General features: G+C 36.4%; 1 protein-coding gene and 1 pseudogene across 1 annotated transcript in view; one reads left to right on the forward strand and one right to left on the reverse strand.

The window, feature by feature from the left end:
• YME1L1 (YME1 like 1 ATPase) overlaps nucleotides 1-17464 on the forward strand; it is a 30194-nt gene extending 12730 nt beyond the window's left edge. Inside the window, exons 5-19 of the mRNA XM_024734164.1 lie at nucleotides 1436-1545; nucleotides 2895-3045; nucleotides 3453-3536; nucleotides 4695-4777; nucleotides 6898-6988; nucleotides 7877-8029; nucleotides 9478-9610; nucleotides 10318-10380; nucleotides 11500-11612; nucleotides 12467-12622; nucleotides 13608-13759; nucleotides 14753-14879; nucleotides 14973-15046; nucleotides 15693-15779; nucleotides 17101-17464. Coding sequence (XP_024589932.1) covers nucleotides 1436-1545; nucleotides 2895-3045; nucleotides 3453-3536; nucleotides 4695-4777; nucleotides 6898-6988; nucleotides 7877-8029; nucleotides 9478-9610; nucleotides 10318-10380; nucleotides 11500-11612; nucleotides 12467-12622; nucleotides 13608-13759; nucleotides 14753-14879; nucleotides 14973-15046; nucleotides 15693-15779; nucleotides 17101-17244 — 1721 coding nt within the window. The 3' untranslated portion in view covers nucleotides 17245-17464. The remainder of the gene's footprint in view (nucleotides 1-1435; nucleotides 1546-2894; nucleotides 3046-3452; nucleotides 3537-4694; nucleotides 4778-6897; nucleotides 6989-7876; nucleotides 8030-9477; nucleotides 9611-10317; nucleotides 10381-11499; nucleotides 11613-12466; nucleotides 12623-13607; nucleotides 13760-14752; nucleotides 14880-14972; nucleotides 15047-15692; nucleotides 15780-17100) is intronic.
• Nucleotides 8382-9136, reverse strand: LOC112392443 (synaptophysin-like protein 1 pseudogene; annotated as a pseudogene).
• Nucleotides 17465-21226: the final 3762 nt, after the last annotated feature.

The following is a 21226-nucleotide window of genomic DNA, read 5'->3' on the forward strand; positions in this document are numbered from 1 at the left end:
ATTTGCACCCAGATTTTCAGTGCAACTCCAATCAAAACTCGAAACATTGGTTAGGAAAATAAAGAGTTGATTTTAAATTTGGGCATAAAAAGGGAATCAGATTATTTTCTTACACCTTAAAAAGTTCCAAAGAACTGAAAACAAGTAGAAGTATTAGATGAAGTCAGTAAACTGCCTTTAAAATCTTAGTGTGAGGATGAGACTCTTTAATCAAAGCACAGTGAACAAACCACTAAAGATTAAAAGACATGGCTTCATTAACCTTACAAATTACTGTATCACTTAACTAAAGACAAAGACATTAAAATAAATGTTTGAAATATACATGACTAAAAGTATATCTTAAAGTATATCCATATTCTGCAAATGAAAATGGAAAAATATGAAAGGTCATGAGTGCTCAGTTCACTAAAGAAATAAAAATAATCAATAAAAATTTAAAATGTGGGCTTCCCTGGTGGCGCAGTGGTTGAGAGTCCGCCTGCCGACGCAGGGGACACGGGTTCGTGCCCCAGTCCGGGAAGGTCCCACATGCCGCGGAGCGGCTGGGCCCATGAGCCATGGCCGTTGAGCCTGCGCGTCCGGAGCCTGTGCTCTGCAACGGGAGAGGCCACAACAGTGAGAGGCCCGCGTACCGCAAAAAAAAAAAAAATTAAAAATGTTTTCAAAAATTTTCCTCACTTCTAATCTGAAATGCAAATTGAAACAAAATGTTACTTTCTGCCCATCAGATTTTGTACAAATTAAAAAGATTTTTATTTATATTCAGTGCTGCAAAGGATATGGAGGAAAGGACACTCATTCATTTGTGGGTGTATAAATTCTTGACAGCATCCTTTTGGAGGACAGTTTCTTAGTGTTAAACAGTTCAAGTCTCACAGTGTCACTTTTAGGAATGTAGTCTGTGTGTGATGAAAGATAACATGTACAAGATTTTTAACTGCAGCATTATTTTTAGCAATAAAAACTAGGAAACAGCTAATGCCCATAGTAGGGAAGTAGAGGAGTAAATTGCCATACCCTGATACATGGGAAAACTGTAAACAGCCATTAAACTGAATGCACTGCCTCATCTCTTCTGGAAAATGTCCATGATAAATTGTTAAGGGAAAGAAGACAATTGCAAAAGTTATGTACTATTTTTATAGAAAGAGCATGTTTTAATACATAGAAGTATAGTTATGGAATTGTTCAATTGGTTACTTCTGGAACATTTCAGCACACTTGTAATTAAAGTCATTAAAACGGATTGAATCTATAAATCAACTTTACTTTTTCTTGGTAATTTTAAAATGTAATAACAACAACAAAGAACTGTGTTTAAAAAATGAGATAATAGCCAGGATGTATGGGAATAGTGTCAGAGTTTTGATTCTTACGCATTTTCCTTATAAAAATTTAAAATGAGAAGTAAATGTGATACTGTTTGATTCAGTTTTCATACAGTCTCGGGGTTTTAAAACTTTAAAATCAAGGACACGACGTCTACAGTCCACTTCTGAAAGATTAGCAGAAACACAACATACAGCACCATCATTCGTGAAGGTAATTAGACCTTTTATGCTGTTGTTTGAAAAAGCAGTAATTTTCAAGTTATTAAAAAGAACGTTCAATATCTGATTTCTATTGCTGACTAATAGATTTTCTTCCATCTTTCCACTTAGGATAAAGGATTAATATCCTGTGTAATCAATATAGCTAGAACTCTCCTGGGTGCCATGCTTATCTTTCCATTAGCCTGTTAGACATCTTCCTCTGTTTTTTTTTTTCCCTGTCAGTCTACACCTGCTTATGTATTCTTGGATAAGTAGCATCCAGCCAAGCTAGAAACCTGCTGGACAGCTATGATCTGTCCATCTTCTCTCACCTCCCACATCCATTAATCACTAAAATCCTGTTGATTCAGCCTCTTAAGTATTTATTTCTTAAATCTGTCTTCATCTCCAGTTCCACTGCATAGATAGACCATAGTTATTTCTTGCCTAGATTCCTCTCATAAACACTCATTTAGTCTCCTTGCCTTTAGTTTTGCTACCTTTAGCCCAGCCTCCAGACTGCCATCCACCAGACTGTCTGAAATGTATCAGTGTAATGGTTGTGTTCCTCTGCTTTATTGTCAGACTTCTGCTGTGTATACATATGGCATTTCATCATTTGGCATTCTGCCTACCATTTTTGTGTTCTTATCTTTCAGTGTGCCCCCTCCTCTCCTCCTATCCTCCTCCTTTCTTGGTTTTTTAAAGTCCTGTCAAACAAGATTGTTTATATCTCTTGAGCACTAAAGGCTGCTGTTTCATGGCTCTGTCAAATTATTCATGCTCTGTGCTGCCGTGGTTCAGCTGTGCCATTCTCTGTAAGGCCTTTACTGACTTCTTAGGTAGCAGTTGTTTTACCACCATACCTAGTACCTCTAACATAGTATCAAAATGATTTCAAAAACTTAGTTATTTGTGTATCTCTGCCCAATAGACTGAAAACATTCAGATGATTGGTTATTTATCTTTACATCTTCAGAACTTATACAGGACCAAGTATATGCAAGGTGCTCAGTAAACATTTAATAAATGAATGAGGTTTTTCCTCCAGCAGAAATAAAGGAATGTGACCTATTCTAAGCCATTAGAACCCTAAGTCAACATGTGACCTGTTAAATGTTTTCAGTGTAGTTAGTGGTCTTATGTAGAGAGTTTCTCTATATTAATTGATGCAAGTATAGGGTCCAGTGTTAGTTTCCTAGCCATTGATTATTTATTGTTGAGTCTTAATTCTTCACATTGACAATAAAAATTTTTAATTCTAGAATTTTAATGAATTTTTTTGTGAGTGGTTGTTATATTTTGGGGGAGTATTATCTGTATAATCAGCTGATACTGATGTATTGTTTGCGTATTTAGGGGTTTCTTTTGCGGGACAGAGGATCAGACGTTGAGAGTTTGGACAAACTCATGAAAACCAAAAACATACCTGAAGCTCACCAAGATGCATTTAAAACTGGTTTTGCAGAGGGTTTTCTGAAAGCTCAAGCACTGACACAAAAAACCAATGGTGAGTTGATTTGACAGCATCCATATTTAGGGAAGAATATCTGAAAGAAAGTTATAGTCCTGCCTTTAAGTGATTATAATAACTTTTCTAACAATTTCCCAACATTTTATTGGTTATATTTCGTTATATTTGTATCTTAAGCTGTGGTGTAGAAGTGGGAATATCTGCTGGCACTTTTCACTTTCTGAAGTGAGAAGCCAAAGTCAGCGATAGAAGCATGAGTGGCTTCATGAAGTTTTTGGTAACAGGTGCTGAAAGGCAATCATGGAGATTATGCAAAACATGCCAGGCTCCAATATTGCATGTGGTGAAATGTGATTACCGTCAGTAACCTAATATTTGCATTTCATTGATATGTCATTTCTCATTGATATAATTTGATTTAAGGCTTTTTCTTTTTTCTCCAGATTCTCTAAGAAGAACTCGCCTGATTGTCTTTATTCTGCTGGTAGTTGGCATTTATGGACTCTTAAAAAACCCATTTTTATCTGGTAGAGGCTCTTTATATTTATCTGACTTTTTTTTTTGTCTTTTATATACTCATTTCTTTTTCATAGTTGGTCTATCTAAGGCTTAGAGATAAGAAAACATTAATGTTTATAGTTCCAGGGTCTAGGTCTTTCATTCCTAAGTCAAGACTTCTCGGATTGGGTCACTTTAAGATTGTTTTTTGCATTGAAATTAAAGTTCCGAGGATTATGTTAGAGTTGTTTTTTGCATTGAAATTAAAGTTCCAAGGATTATGTTAGAGTGGAAATGTTAGATCTACTTCTGGTAGTGGTTAGTTCCCCAGATTTTTAGAATATGATACCTATCCAATAATAAAATTTTTAAAACATGTAGAAGAATTTTATAATAGCAATACAAAGTGTAATAGTCATCTGTTTCAAAGACAATAATAAATTGAATTTTGTAAAAATTAACTTATATGGAAAATTACTTTAAATAGAGTCCCAGATTTTCTCAGTTTGCAAGTCTAAAATGAAGTAATAATGTCAGGTTTAAGCAGTTCCAATTGCTTTTTCAACTATCATTCAGTTTTTACCCCGTGTTTTCTCCTTTCTTTATGATGGATTACCTTGAGAGAAAAAAACTGATTTACAATTAAGAACATTGGTTGACCTGTATAAGGAATCATTCCCAGAACTTGCATGTAGCCCCAGTTATTTTAAAATTTGTTAGTGACATCAAACCTGAGATGAGGTTTTAACATCTAGGAATAGCCTTTTTATATCTAGATCTGCCTTCTCTTGTCTCCGTTTTTTCAAAAAAGAACCAATATAGGGATGATAGGTGATATCAGCAGGGTGGTGGAGGGGTGGGATGAGCTCTGATGATTATTCCTTTGTGTTTCTTAATTATGTACAATGGAGTTTGAGAACCATTGGTTTAAATTTTTATTATTCGATATAAGAAGAGGAAAATTCTTAGTTTTAATTGGAAAGGCAAAGGTGTCATTTTATTATGAATCATTTATTCCTTGAATACCATCTCAAAATCCAGAAGACCTAATATCTACTCCTCACACTGATTAAATATATGTGAACTTAGATATTTAATTTTTCTGGGCTTTCTTGCATCTGAAAAATAAGGTAGTTAGTATTTTATGAATCTATCAAATATGTAAACATTTGTTTATGTCCCTTTAGTCCGCTTCCGGACAACAACGGGGCTTGATTCTGCCGTAGATCCTGTGCAGATGAAAAATGTTACCTTTGAACATGTTAAAGGAGTAAGTTAAAAAGTTTACCTTGATCTCCTCAAACATTATCTTAATTGTATTTTATTATTCTAAAGGTTGAAATAATAGAAAATATATATATTGGTCTCTGCCCCATGTTCCTGGCACAGACGTCCTAAATAAAACCCTTGTCATTTCCAAAGTGCTAAGAGCACCAGGAGCATCTTTTGTTTTACTGTTTGGTCTTTGACCCCGGTTCCTGACACAGGGCTTCTGAGTCCCTTAGAATTTCCTGGGTGATAGCAGTGTCCTTTGTTCTTTTTTTTTTCCGCCTTGGCCACACTGCACGCAGCTTGCCGGATCTTATTTTCCCAACCAGGGATTGAACCCGGGCCCATGGCAGTGAAAACTTGGAGTCCTAACCACTGGACCACCAGGGAATTCCTGCAGTGTCTTTTGTTCAAATGAGGTGGCTCTGGGTGGGTGCCTGGATGGGGGCTGGTCACCAGAAGGACCCAGCCATGATTAGGGCCTTAGAAGTTTCACCTCCACTCTGTTCTCCAGAGAGGGGAGAGGGGCTGGAAAGGGAGTTAATAATTGATCATGTCTATGTGAGGAAACTCCCATAAAACTCCCAACAGATCCGGGTTCAGGGAGCTTTCAGTTGGTGAACACATGGAGGTGTGAGGACCGTAGCGTTTTCAGAGAGGACGTGGAGGGGCCTGTGCCTCTTCCTATGTCCCTTGCCCTACCTGTCTCTTCCTTCTGGCTGTTCTGAGTTATATCCTTTCATAATAAACCAGTAGTCTAGCACCTAAACTGGTTTCCTGAGTTCTCTGAGCTGCTCTAGCAAATTAATCAAACACAAGGAGGGGTTGTGGGAACCTCCAATTTATAGCCAATTGGTAGAAGCACAGAGACAACCTAGATTTGGCATTGGCAGCTGAGGTGTGTGTGTGGTGCTAAGTCTTGTGGGACTTTGGCCCAAAGATGTGTTTCACATTCACCCCTTCCCAGGTACTTTCTTTTTAACGCTGCCCAATGTACTTGAGCTTTCTCACTGAGAGTTATTTAAAGTTGTGTAATGTGAGGTTGCAGGTTGGCTGTGAATATGTTATTACGCCAGTATAATTTAAAATAAATAAATATGTGAAAGTACACGTGCAGAGGCATTTTTAATTTACATTGGTAGCCAACATTTTTAAATTGAAGTTTCACCCACAAAAAGATTTCCGGATTGTTTGTTCATTTGTTTTTTGAACATTGAAGCCTGGAGTGCTAGGCCTGTATTTTTTGGCAGAGCCATGTTGTGGTTGTCTTTAAAGGGACTGTTGCTTTCCAGTTCAGCACATTGCCACCACTATTGTTTTACATCTGGCCTTCTGCACCCATTGATTGATACCGTTTTGCCACTAGGAATTTGCATTTGTGACTTCTGGTTATATGCTGACTAGGAAAATGGCTCACCATTTCTGATAGGCATCTTAATCTTATATCAGAGTTTTAAAGTTGAACTCGTTTTCTGATTGCCATTTTTGTTGGCCAGATTGGGCTTTATTTTTGCTAGGGATCTCAATTCTGCAATATTTTATATTTTGGAGATTAAATCTCTTAAATTTTTTTTACCACAGCCATTTATAAAACAATATTAGTACGCTATAGCTTAATTTTTGTCACTGTCCTTTGGCATTTGTCAGGAACTAAATCGTTTATAATCTAGTAGTAGTTCCTTGTAATGAAAATGATCTCATAACTAATCACAAATTAATGTTATAACTTAAACACAGACTCCCTTATCATTAATATATAGTAAGTCCACATAATTTGCCATTGAAGCTTATAACCAGGTCCAAAACAGTTTTGGATTTGAAACTTAATAGGTGACTCTTTATATTAAATGCCACTGACACATTTAACGAGAATTTTGAATGTAACAGTTCTTTTTAACCAAAGGAAGCAGTTAAAAAGGGTTTTTGTTGGGATATATAAGGAGACTTCATATAACTGGCATTGAGGGTCGGGAGAAAACTCTGAGTATTTCTAAAGGGGCCTTTTTGTATACTTTCACTGAAACAAAAAGCCAAGTTAATTTAATCTGCAGTTAAATTTATGATATTCAAAGAGGGTATCTTGGTAATATAATAATTACTTGGTAAATTGTATCACTTTAGGTGGAGGAAGCTAAACAAGAATTACAAGAAGTTGTTGAATTCTTGAAAAATCCACAAAAATTTACTGTTCTTGGAGGTAAACTTCCGAAAGGTAAGATATCTTCCCTTTCACATAACTTGACAAAATACTGTAATATGTCACTAATTTAACTCTTATCAAATTTGATCAAAGTTTAATTCTTACTTGCTATTTTACAAATAAGTGCTCATTCTGAACATACTGTTCTGTAATCTTTTTTTTTGGTAATTTAAAATTTTGTTATAATTTCAAACTTTAAGTAAATGGCAACAATAAATAGTACAAAGAACTCCCTCCAGGGCTTCCCTGGTGGCGCAGTGGTTGAGGGTCTGCCTGCCGATGCAGGGGACATGGGTTCGTGCCCCGGTCCGGGAGGATCCCACATGCCGCTCCGGCTGGGCCCGTGAGCCATGGCCACTGAGCCTGTGTGTCCAGAGCCTGTGCTTCGCGGCAGGAGAGGCCACGGCAGTGAGAGGCCCGCGTACCGCAAAAAAAAAAAAACAAAAAACACCTCCCTCCATACTTTTAACTCATGAGACTCAAAATTTTTTTAACATTTTCTATTTGCTCATTCCTTTCTTTACATAACGTGTAATTTTAAAACCATTTGCAAGTGAATTATAGATGTCATGCTCCTTTGCCCCTAAATACCTCATTGTGTATTTCCTAAGAATTACAGATATTCTCTTTACACCATTTCAGTACAGTTATTAAAATCAGGAAATTTAACAGAGATCCAAAACTATTAATCTAATTCAAAGTCATATTCAAATTTCAGCATTTGTCCCAATATGTAAACAGTATTTAAATGATATAGGAGAATTAGTTAAGGAGCAGATCCTGAAGTGAATCATTAGTAGAGACAAATACGTTTTGGCTATTTATTATTTGTTATAAGTTCATGTCAGGCTTTGTTTCTAATTTTTAATTTGAACCGTTCTTGTTTATTTTTTCTTTTAGGAATTCTTTTAGTTGGACCACCAGGGACAGGAAAGACACTTCTTGCCCGAGCTGTGGCCGGAGAAGCTGATGTTCCTTTTTATTATGCTTCTGGATCAGAATTTGATGAGATGTTTGTGGGTGTGGGAGCCAGCCGTATAAGAAATCTTTTTAGTAGGTTTTAACGTATCTTTCATACAGTACTAATTTCTCTTAACTTCAGAGGAAGAGGGTTTCTTACCCTTTCTTTGCTACCTGTTTCTGATTGATATAGTTGGCTGAAACTGTAGGGTTCCGGTTTCGGATAACTTAGTGTGTGAGCTAAAATAGAACTGTACTTTTTTCTCCCAATTAGTCGGAAGAGCTAGTGGAAGTGCTACATTGCTGGGTGAGGCTGGGGGCCTCACCAGTTTATTGAAAAAGCTGTTACTTTTATTAGAAACAAAAAATGCTTCTCAAGATGTTGGCAACAAGTCATAGTATAGACATCTGTTTCAAACAGTGTACTTCTCCCTTCAATTATAAATTATATTCCAGTTGGAGGAGGAATACCTCCTTAGCTATGGGAAGTAGAAGTATTTGAGGGACTGTGTAAGCTGGTCTCCTTGTACACAAACCATGCATTTCCTTCCCAAAGTATCATATTCAGAAAGCCAAAGATCACAGATACATTTAGGGATCCCATAGTAGTCACAGAGCCAAAATGACATATCACTCCTTGTTGATTACAAGGCAGAAGTTCCTGGACAATATTGTGACCAGTAGCTGTTTGAATATCTGTAAGAGCTTTAGCCCAGGCTGAAGTGCTCACCAACCACAAAAAGAGTAACAACAAAGTCAACCATGGGAAGTTTTCGACTATCACGATACACGTTCGTGTAACCAACATAGAGCAGCGATGCAGTACAGGAAGACAAAGACTGCAAAAGTAACATAGAATTGTGCAGAAGAAGAGTAATCTCTAATAAGGACGTGATTTTTCCAATCTACATCACACATATTTACACCTTGATGTGCCTGAAATGATGCTTCATTCAACCTGAATTGATAACCCAAAGTAGCTGTGATCGTTTTATTGTCAGAAACTTTAGGATGACAAGCCACTTGAATTTCTGTTTTGCCCTTAAAACCTCCACAGGTGGCAAAAGCAAAGATAGAAGCAATCCACTCGAGGACCTTGATGAAGCCGAGCGGCTTCTTGAGCGGGTTGAGGTTGAGCTGGAAGGAGGACATCCTCTGAGGGAAGGAGGGAAAGAGAGTCAGGACGGTGGGGCGGAGGAGGAGGGGGACTGAAGAGACAGAGCCGCCTGGCCGTGAGAAAGGACAAGCGGGGCGGGCCTATCAATTCTTTACTATGTATTTAAAAAGTATTTGCCTCAAATCTGATTGTATATGGTTTGTACAACTAGGAAGAATGAATACTCAATGGTATAATTTTTTTTTTCTTCTGAGGCTACTGTTCTTAAATCAGTTTAAGAAGGACCTCCTTTTATGTATTTTCTCCCTACTGAATGTCTTTTTTTGGCTTTTTAACTGTCTTACAAGTTGTTAAATATTTATGCAATTTTATTTTAAAAGTGTTGATTTTATTAAACTTATTTGAATCTTTTCTGTCTTCTTAGGGGAAGCAAAAGCAAATGCCCCGTGTGTTATATTTATTGATGAATTAGATTCTGTTGGTGGGAAGCGAATTGAATCTCCAATGCATCCATATTCACGGCAGACCATAAATCAACTTCTTGCTGAAATGGATGGGTAATTGAATCTTCCTGTCTTTAGAATTTGGTGATATACTTGGTAGCATACCAGAGATAGGAAAAATTTTGTTTATAGGCAACAGAGTAGTCCCTCATGCAAGAAGTAAAGACAAGCTATTTTGACTATTGTATTGTTTTTACTAATGGGATCATTGATAATTGTTACATCAACTTTTCTTAAATTAAAAAATAGATTTTTCATTTACTGTAGCATGACAGGAAAGCAGTGATTCCAGCTGAAAGTAGTAGTCTCTTTGGGGATGTAAAGGGAGAATACCCTTATCCCTGCACTGTTTGTGACTAGCTTTGAGTGTTGCTGTAGATCAAAAAAATGTTTCTTAAAGTCATATAAGACATTGTGGAAGTCTAGGAGCAAATAATTTGAATTGGTAAACTTGAAAATAATTTTTCAAAAATTAGTCAGGGACTCAAGCTTTTTGTGTCAGGTCATCTCTTCCTAACTAGAAAAATTATTATGAAGGTATGTAACCACAGATGATTTGGTGATTTATTATTAACACTTTTATTGAAGTGCACTGGCATTTTAAAAAACAATTAGAGATGCCTTATCATTTTGGGCTTTAAAAAGATCAATCCCTTTTCTTTGCTGTCAGTAAGATTAATGATAAACAGTTTTGCATAGAACATTTCTACATGTGTGCTGTTTTAATTTTCAATGAAAAGGTCCTTTTTTTTTTTTAATAGTTTTAAACCCAACGAAGGAGTTATCATCATAGGAGCCACGAACTTCCCAGAGGCATTAGATAAGTAAGTATTAAAATTTTTGTGATATATTCTAGAATAGTGATGAACTTTAAAAACATTGTGCTAAGTGAAGGAAACCCATTACAAAACATCACATATTATATGATTGCTTTTATATGAAATGTCTAGAATAAGCAGATCCATAGCAACAGAAAGTAATTTAGTGGTTGCCAGAGGTTAGGGAAAATGGGAAATAACTGCCAGTAGATTTGGGGTTTCTTTCAGCTGGAGAGGGGGAGGGGGTAAAAATTCTCTAAAATTAGATTGTGGTGATGGTTGGGCAACTCTGAATATATTAAAAACCACTGGGTTACACTACCAAACGTAAAATAGATAGCTAGTGGTCAGCAGCGGCGCAGCACAGGGAGATCAGCTCGGTGCTTTGTGACCACCTAGAGGGGTGGGATAGGGAGGGTGGGAGGGAGGCGCAAGAGGGAGGGGATATGGGGATATATGTATATGTATAGCTGATTCAATTTGTTACACAGCAGAAACTAACACACCATTGTAAAGCAAATTTATACTCCAATATTGATATTAAAAAGAAAACTACACTGGGTTTTCGACTTCAAATTCTATGATATGAAAATTGTATCTCAGTAAAGCTGCTAAAAGAGTCTTCTCACAACTTAAACATCACAAAGCTTTTGGGTGGGGGGTGGAGAGGATTTTTAGAATAAAATTTACTATAGTTTAAATTTTTTATTGGTTTTATTATATAGAAGTTATTCCTACTGTCATTTGATCTAATAGTTCTTGCCTAAGACTCTAGTTTAACATTTTGTACATAATAGCAGTAAGATGGATGTGTAGCGCTCATAATAGATTGCTGTAGAATTATTTGTTCCTTGACTGGCTGACTTGCATGTCTTTGTCTCTGACGGGTTGTATGCTATCTAGATGCACACATTTATCTATATGAACCTTTGTTCTGCCTTCTGGTTATTGAAACTGTTATTTGAGCCACGTTTTATAAGGAACTAATCTGAATATTTATGTTCAAAATAAATATTCGTTGCCATTGTCTTTCCATCTTCTCTTTAGGATGTCAGTCCTGTTTAACTTGACCTTCAGCACAGTCAGCTTATTAAGTTATATTTTCTTTTTGTATTCTCCCTTTAGCGCCTTAATACGTCCTGGTCGTTTTGACATGCAGGTTACAGTTCCCAGGCCAGATGTAAAAGGTCGAACAGAAATCTTGAAGTGGTATCTCAATAAAATAAAGTTTGATCAGTGTAAGTCTTAATTCGATGATACAGACATTATCTCCATAAAATGGTAATATATCAATCCACCCTGTTTGTGGTCCTTACTCAGGATGTCTTAAAAGACAAATTCCTTTAAATGTCTATTTTTCTCTCTTGTTTGTCCATAAAGTCCATTTCTCAATTAATGTGTATCCAGAGATTCTGTCATTTTGAATCCCGATTCTAAACAGAGTTTTCTTTGAGTACTTAGATAATACTTGATGAATCTATGTATAAATGTTTCTTTAGATGAATGTAAAATATAAAATAATATAAAAAGCACCTGTATATTATGAGCATAGTACCTTATGATATAGTCACTTTGAGGCCAAAAGAGGGGAAGCAAACTGTAAAACAAAACACATGGAAATATTATAGAACCACCTGAGTAATAAAAGCAGCTATTAAAGCTGCGGTATTTTCAAAGATATCTGAATCAATTCATAAAACCAAATATGTTTCCGATAATAAGGGGGGATATTATGTCCAAAGTTATTCCAAGATGAAATTCTGAAAACAAAACGTTGTCTATGAATGTGCTTTTTCAGTTTGTGGTTAGGCCATAATTAAAGGTTTGTAAATCGTTATCTGGCAACTCTACCTTTCTTTGTTTATCACAAAGTTATTTAAATGTAAGAACTTTTGTCATTTGTCCCAATGACAATTTTAATGGTGTGTTTAATAGCAGTTTTGGCTTTTTCCCCTTAGAATTTAGTGAAGTAAGCTTTTGTAAAATTACAGTTCATGATGGCTGTCTTCTTTCTTTTGCGATGTGAGTTCTTTATGGAGAGCTTTTTATTAGCTCTTCTGAAATTTTAATATTGTGTCCTGTCTGCATATAGCTGTTGATCCAGAAATCATAGCTCGAGGTACTGTTGGCTTTTCTGGAGCAGAGTTGGAGAATCTTGTGAACCAAGCTGCTTTAAAGGCAGCTGTTGATGGAAAAGAAATGGTTACGATGAAGGAACTAGAGTTTTCCAAAGATAAAATCCTAATGGGTAGGTTTTCTTTTTTTCTTCTTTTTTTTCCCCTATCTTATACTGTTCATTATGTTAGAGGAAAAATTCTTTTTTTTTAAATTGCCACTTGGTAATTTTTGGTTTGGTGGTACTTCGCTCTATTTATTTATTTATTGGCTGCATTGGGTCTTTGTTGCTGCATGCGGGCTTTCTCTAGTTGCTGCGAGCGGGGGCTACTCTTCATTGCGGTGCACAGGCTTCTCATTGTGGTGGCTTCTCTTCTTGTGGAACATGGGCTCTAGGAGCGTGGGCTTCAGTAGTTGTGGCTCACGGGCTCTAGAACTCAGGCTCAGTAGCTGTGGCACACGGGCTTAGTTGCTCCGCGGCATGTGGAGTCTTCCTGGACCAGAGCACGAACCCATGTCCCCTGCATTGGCAGGTGGATTCTTAACCACTGTGCCACCAGGGAAGTCCGAGAAAAAAACTCTTAATTTTGAGAGAAAGTTTATAAAAAATAAAGGTATAGAAACATACAAATACATACTCTAACAGAGCAACACAGTTTGGCCTCTTACAGAACAAATATAACTTATATTACACTCTTTGCGGGGCATGAGTGCCCATGTCTTTCCTCTTGTCTGATATTGCTGATAAAAGAATAGTTAATTTTACTGTTTTTCAGTATTTAATTTTTATTTTAAATCTTGAATTGCCTTCAAAACAGGTTAGTTATGATATTCCTGTTAAATTAGAAGTTTATTTTCTAGAAATAGAATTAAGCTTTTCCTTTTGATATAAGGATTAAGATGATAGTTTTTACAGTTTGGTTTTCAGTTGACAAATTATGGTTTACATGTGTTGTAGAGTGGAGTCAACTCATTTTTTAAACTTTCACACTTTTAAAATATTTATTAATGATATTAAATCATATTACTCTAAGAATGACTTTGAGGCAAAGGAGCTTCATTCATTTAAATATACCTTCCTAATGGAGTATTTTACTTAAGTAAGTTTTTATTCTTAGGGCCTGAGCGTAGAAGTGTGGAAATTGATAACAAAAACAAAACGATCACAGCGTATCATGAATCTGGTCATGCTATTATTGCATACTACACTAAAGATGCTATGCCTATCAACAAAGCTACAATCATGCCACGAGGGCCAACACTTGGACATGTGAGTATCTTTAGTTTTTCTTTTCTTTCAGATAGTGCTCCCCAGGAGCTTATATAGGAAATTGCTGATGAAAACATTTCAAAGGAAAATTCAGCTACTTCCTAGGTGTGTTGATACTTTAACTTCCTCAACTGTCTTGAAATCAGACATACTTGTGAAATTTATCTGCTAATAAAGGATATCCTTAATATTTCAGATAATATATTTACATTATGAAATGTAATTCAGGAATGACAGCAAAATATAATTCTTAAATATGTAGTTGTTCTTTTACCCTCAAAAGAAATTATGTATCATAGTGACTGGTTCAATAGTTTTTCTAAGTTTTTTCTCATTGAGTAGAAGTTTCATTTTCATATCTAATTATAGACATTTTATTTTTATTTATTTAATTTTATTTTTGGCTGTGATGGGTCTTCTTTGCTGCATGCGGGCTTTCTCTCGTTGAAGTGAGAGGGGGCTGCTCTTCATTGCAGTGCGTGGGCTTATTGCAGTGGCTTCTCTTGTTGCAGAGCACAGGCTCTAGGCGCGCGGGCTTCAGTAGTTGTGGTACATGGGCTCAGTGATTGTGGCTTGCAGGCTCTAGAGCGCGGGCCCAGTAGTTGTGGCGCACAGGCTGAGTTGCTCTGCAGCATGTGGGATCTTCCCAGACCAGGGCTCGAACCATGTCCCCTGTATTGGCAGGCAAATTCTTAACCACTGCACCACCAGGGACGTCCCTATAGACGTTTTAAACATTTTTGTGCAACGAGGGACAAACAGTTGTATTGCAGCATTAACTACTTATTATTTATAAACTGCACTTTTGCTTTCCTCATTTTATACATAGCTGGTTTGGTCATCAATCACCATGACCATCTCTATTAAATGCCGCTGAGCTTTCAGCATCATGGTATTAAGTAAGGTCATGGGAGACAAATGATAATTCAGGTTAATTAATGTAAGTGTTTCAAAACTGTGTCTGAATTTTTTCTTTGTTTTTCAATTGTCTAGGTGTCCCTGTTGCCTGAGAATGATCGATGGAACGAAACTAGAGCTCAGCTTCTTGCTCAGATGGATGTCAGTATGGGAGGAAGAGTGGCAGAGGAACTTATATTTGGAGCTGATCATATTACAACAGGTTGGCTGTAAAGAATAGCTTTGGTTCAAATTGTGTTTGTTGGTTTAAAGATTTTTTTTTAACTTGAGTTTTATGTATATTTTAAAATTTTAGGTGCTTCCAGTGATTTTGATAATGCAACCAAAATAGCAAAGCAGATGGTCACCAAATTTGGAATGAGTGAAAAGGTAATGGCTAATTTTAATCCTTCCTCATGTATCAAATGTTGATGTGCCAAGTGTCTCTTTGTGAGATAGGGCTCTCATTATAAGTTGATAGATTTTCCCCTATCTCATTCCAGGTGGATTTAACAAAGCTTACTCTAAACTAAATGTCATTTTCTGAGAAATGTAACATACTCTTTCCATTCTAGCTGCTCAAACAGTAAGAGTTATTACTTCATGAATTAACCAAATGATAATATAAATTCTTTAGCTTTTTTTATTCATATGACATCGAAGACCTACTTGTTGAGCTTGCTTACTTTGCCCTTTCCACATACTTCACGTTCCTACATTATCACTGTGGCTCCATAAAGCAATTCCAGTACTCTGTGAAGTGTGGATTTCTGGACCAGAATAGCTGCTAAAGTTTTCTAAGAAGGTACTCAGAACAGTACTTAGGATTTAAAATTTTCTCTCTTGCTCACACTTTTTAGTATTATACTTGCAGAAGAATAATGAAGTTTTTTTGCCCTCAAGGGCATTTTTATATTGTATTTTTTCCTTGCCCCCATGATATTTATTTTCTTATGTATAGGATAGTACTTCCTCTGTTACATACATTAGTGTTGGAGGTTTTTCTGTTGGATTTCTTTCTTTTCATTGATTTTAGCTTGGAGTTATGACCTACAGTGATACAGGGAAACTGAGTCCAGAAACTCAATCTGCTATTGAACAGGAAATCAGAATCCTTCTGAGGGTAATGATCTTTTTTTTTTAATGTTTATTTATCTATTTAGTCAAAATGTGCCTAAATATTTGGGTGCTTGCAAAAAACCTAAAGTTCCTCTGTTTTATAAAGTTAATAGGCGCACCGTTGCTGCCGTGATTAAATATGTCATAGACTGGATCTTTGACATAGACTGGAACCCCTGATCATAGACTGGATCTTTATTTTATTCTGGCCATAGGCTAAGAAGAATAGTTGCAGCGAGCAGGGGCTGCTCTTCATTGCGGTGGCTTCTCTTGTTGCTGGGCGCGGGCTTCAGTGGCTGTGGTGCGGGGCTTCAATGGTTGTGGCGCATGGGCTTAGTTGCTCCATGGCATGTGGGACCTTCCTGGACCAGGGATTGAACCCACGTCCCCTGCATTGGCAGGCGGATTCTTAACCACTGTGCCACTAGGGAAGCCCAGAACAATTTACATTGTGATTTAAATATTCAGTTCTACTTTAGCTGATATATTTCTAATATTTTATGTATTTTCTTTAATTTGATTATTTTACTTGGACGTGGTTATGTTCAAAATGTCTAGTAATTGTATTGTGCTTATGTGACCTGTGTTTCTTGGTGTTGGTAAATTCATTTTTACATCTTCCACCCAATTTTATAAGGACAAAAATATAATTCACTAGTAAAATATTGGCATAAACATTGTACAGGCAAATATGACACTGCCAAAAATGAGCTGTTATTACTGCCGTTATTCATAAGCTGATAAACTTAATTCAGACTCACCTTTGGAAAGAGAGTTGAAGGATTTAAGTGAAAAGTTCAAGGTGGGTTGCAAAAAAAAAAAAAATCAAATGTATGGAAGTCAGGGATCACCTTTAATGATACTGTATTACAGTATTGAGAGGTAAGTGTTTTACCAAGTAAAAGAATGGAAATTATATCTTTTCTGGCCATTCTAGATTGAGTAAATTGGTGGAATCTCAAGAGGCAAAAGGAGCAAACTCCCTTTCCTTTTAGCACGTATTTTGAAACGAGAAATAGATTTCTGTGTTCACAGACCTTATTTAGAAAGCAGATGAGTACAATGTATACTTTTATTTCTTAAGTAGCTTTTTGTTTAAGTAGTCCTCAGTTATCTCTATGATAGATTTTGAGGTTAAAAATATAACATTTGAAAGTATGAAAGAGTTATCTTTAGGAAACCAAGCTTTTAAATGCTTTTATCTTTCATAAATAGAAGTCAATAGATTTTATAGTTTTTTAGGGTACATAAAGGCTTTTTATCTCATTTAGGGTTTTTGCTTCTCCTAAGGTTTCTGCCTCTTACATATCTGCTTTGTATTTCAGGATTCGTATGAGCGAGCAAAACATATCTTGAAGACTCATGCAAAAGAGCACAAAAATCTAGCAGAAGCTTTATTGACCTATGAGACTTTGGATGCCAAAGAGATTCAGATTGTTCTTGAGGGGAAGAAATTGGATGTGAGATGATAGCTCTTGATGCATTGTTGGTTTTATTGCAAGACCATAAGTAGCACTGCAGTAGTCGTATTTTGCAACACTTTTCTCCCATTCTTGGTATCACTCAAGGGTGTGAAACACTTTGTCAGTCTTTTGTCACATTTATCTAATTTTGATTATTCTCATGATGGACACCTACTGCAAATAGCAATTTATTAAAGAAAATAAAGAACTATCAGGATTGAAAACAGCTTGTTTGAGAAATGTCAATCAGTTATTAAGTTGAAAATAAGTAATGATTTTATGGTTGGTTACAGTGCTAGATGTGAATAGAAATTGTGCCTTTAGCTCTTGGGAAGTATTTTTACTTAGGAAAATAAAATTCATGAAGGATTGTCTTTATTTCTAGATAGTACCACTTATCTTTGATAAAGAAATGATGCTATTTGGCTATTGGTAAATCATATTTCTACATACATCAGTGGAAACTTCATTAAGATGCACTTAATTATGATCTAGATTGACCATATATAAAGTGTTTTTTTAAAAATCTTAAGAGTAGAGAATTGTGAACCTACAGATACAATTGGAATTTAAATGATTATTATAAGCTTTTTAAAATGCAGCTTGCATTTTCATGGTCTTTTTTTTTTTTTAACATTACTATCACTCTGAAAATGAAGTTTATTTCAGAGCAGCAGTATTTTGTTAAATAAACAAGTAACACACCTCAAATTATGAATAACTATGTAATTATGCTTTGCATTAAAACCAAAATAAAACCAAAAACCCAGTCCCGTTCAGAGTGAACTTTTGAATTATGCTGTGTTAGAAATGGAAAGTTGTGTTTATTTTTCATTCAGATTTTGTGAATATGAATGTGTTACAGAATTTACAGATGACTTTAACTCAGTAGAAAAATTATTTTAGAGCACATTGTATTGGTTTTACAACCATATTATATTCTTGAAGTGATTTTATTAAAATTACCTACAGTTTTCTAGTAACTTTTAAGCTGTATATGGTCTTCGTTGAGGTTGGTAGAGGGAGCTTGCTACATGATATTCTTGCCCTTTTATTTGGGTAATTTAAAATTTTGATGTACTTTCAAACTTAGAGAAACATTACCAGAATAATACAAGGAATTTCCATATATCCTTGATTCAGATATACCAGTTATTTTCATTTGCCCATTCTTTATTGCCCCTGCTTCCTTTCTCCCTTTCTCCTCTCTTCCCTCCCCTCCTTCCCTCCGCTTCTCTCTGTGTTTATATATATATGAGTATACATGTCTTTGCGTGGACACACGTTTTCATTTGTCTTGGTAGACTTCTAGAAATTGCTGTGTGATGTGGCGAGTTTCTGTTTAACTTTTTAAGAACCTGATGAACTGTTTTGAAAGTAACTATATAATTTTATGTTCCAACTACCAGTGTATGAAGGTTCCCGTTTCTCCATATATTGTACAGTGTTTCTTATAGTCTTGTCTTTTTGACAAAGCCAATCTAGTGGGTATGAAGTAGAATCTCATTGTGGATTTAATTTACATTTCCCTAGGACTAGTGATTTTGAACATCCTCTGCTAGGCTTTTGGTCATTTGTATATCGTCTTTGGAGAAATGTCTGTTGAAATCCTCCCTTCCCTCTTTGGGTTGTTGTCTTCTGTGTTGTAAAAGATCATATATTCTAAAAACAAGTCCTTTATCATATGGATCTTGTTTTTTTTTTAAATCCAGTCTGAAACTCTCTGTTGTTTGAGTAGGATGTTTAGTTCATTCATATTTGATATTTATGTAGTTGCTTTTACATCTGCCATTTGCTATTTGTTTTCTGTTTTTCTCATATCTAAAGAGATCCCTGTGTTCCTCTTCTTTTTTTTTGGCTGCACAGCATGGCTTGTGGGATCTTAGTTCCCCAACAGGAATTGAACCCGGGCCCTTGGCAGTGAGAGAACGGAGTCCTAACCACTGGACTAACAGGAAATTCCCTGTTCCTCCTATTGTGAGTTATGTCTTAGCAGTTGCTCTAGGGATGACAGTATGCATTTATCACTCTTAATCACAGCCTCCTTCAAAATAATACAAGTTTAATTCTGTCAAAATGTAGTAAATTTGTTCCAGTATATCTCCTTTTCTTTCCTTTGTGCTATTGTTGTCATGTTACATCTGTACGTGTTACAACAACTTAATACAATGATTAACTACTGGTTTATATAATCTTAAATCCTCTGTCTTTATCTGGGGATGTCTTTATTTTGCCTTTGTTTTTTAAGAATATTTTTGCTGGATATAGAATACATGATTAACAGTTTATTCTTTTTTTTTTTTTTCGCGGTACATGGCCCTCTCACTGTTGTGGCCTCTCCTGTTGCGGAGCACAGGCTCCAGATGCGCAGGCTCAGTAGCCATGGCTCACAGGCCTAGCCACTCCGCAGCATGTGGGATCTTCCCGGACTGTGGCACGAACCTGTGTCCCCTGCATCGGCAGGCGGACTCTCAACCACTGCGCCACCAGGGAAGTCCAACAGTTTATTCTTTAATCTCTTTGAATGTGTCGTCCCACAGCCTCTGACTTCCATTATTTTTGGTGAAAAGCCAGCTGTTAATGGTAATTTTGGTCTCCTTTACCGATAGGTTGTTTTTCACTTGCTGCTTTCAAGAATTTTTTCTTAGCCTTGTCTTTTAACAGTTTGACTATGATGTTTATAAATGTGGACATTCTTGAGTTTTTCCTATTTGGGATTCGTTGAACTTCTTGGATCTGTAGATTAATGTTTTTCATCAGATTTGAGACGTTTTTGGCAATTATTTCTTCAAATATATTTATTTGCCCTTTCTCTCTTCTGGGATTCTCCTTTCACATATGTTGATCTGGTTTCTGAGGCTTTGTTCATTTTTTTCATTGCTTTTCTCCCTCTCCTCTTCAGATTGAATACTTTCTGTTGATTCAGCTTCAAGTTCACTGATTCTTTCTTCTTCTTTCAACTGAATTTTTCATTTCATATATTATATTCTTCAGCTCCAAGTTTCTATCTGGTTCTTTCATATACCTTGTATCTCTTTACTGAGATTCTTCATACATTGCATTATTTTCATCATAGCTCTCATTAATTTTTTAAACATGAATTCCATTAGTTCTTTGAACATGTTCATAATAGCTGCTTTTAAGTCTTTGCTCATTCTAACATCTGGAGATATACTCAGTTCCTATTGAATGCTTTTCTTCCTCAGTAAGGGTACACTTTCTTCTTTCTTTGCTTGTAATCTTGTTGAATTTCAGATAATGTAGCAATTACTAATTCTGAATTTTTCCCCAGAGGGTTGTTCTTGTTTTATTTAGTAACTTGCCACCAGTAAATTTGTGAAATCTGTCTCCACAGCAGTGTGCAGTCATCAATGTCTCTACTCGTTTTTTAAAATAATAAATCTTGCTTCCTAAGCGTTGCTGCTGGATTGCATAGCTTAGCTTATAGCCAAAGATTGGACAGAGGTTGTGTTCAAACCCCATCAGTCAGGCCTCCACTCTGCCAATGGATCTGTGTGAGCTGGCAAGTACATTCAGTGTTCAGGTCATTTTCAAGTCTGCTCTGGTCTGTGCTTTCTGCTGGGCTTTTTTGCTTCTCCCTTGGGCATATGTGCAGGCTTTGGCAACCATGGGTATGTGGGTGGCCTGAACCAGCTTCAATTTCCGCTTTGCATGCCTGTACATCTGGAGTATATAGAGTGCTTATCAAACCCAGATGGCTGTCTTACCTCCTAGAACTTCCGGTGAAATCCCTAGCTACTCTGTTGTTTGCCCCAAACAGGACTACAACCTCACTGAGCCTTGTTTGCTTACCACTGAGCTCCCAGGTTAACTTACAGTGCATCATATCAAATGAGTCCCCTCTGGCAGTGACAACAAGCCTTGTTCCCTGGGTCTGCTCTTGCCCTGGTTGAACTACTGCACCCGTAGACCTGGCCCAGGATGTGGCAGCACAGTAATCCCACAGGCTCACAGCTTCTTTCCCTGA

Source organism: Neophocaena asiaeorientalis, unplaced genomic scaffold (assembly GCF_003031525.2).
Source record: "Neophocaena asiaeorientalis asiaeorientalis breed wild unplaced genomic scaffold, Neophocaena_asiaeorientalis_V1.1 scaffold120, whole genome shotgun sequence".
Lineage (NCBI taxonomy): Eukaryota > Metazoa > Chordata > Mammalia > Artiodactyla > Phocoenidae > Neophocaena > Neophocaena asiaeorientalis.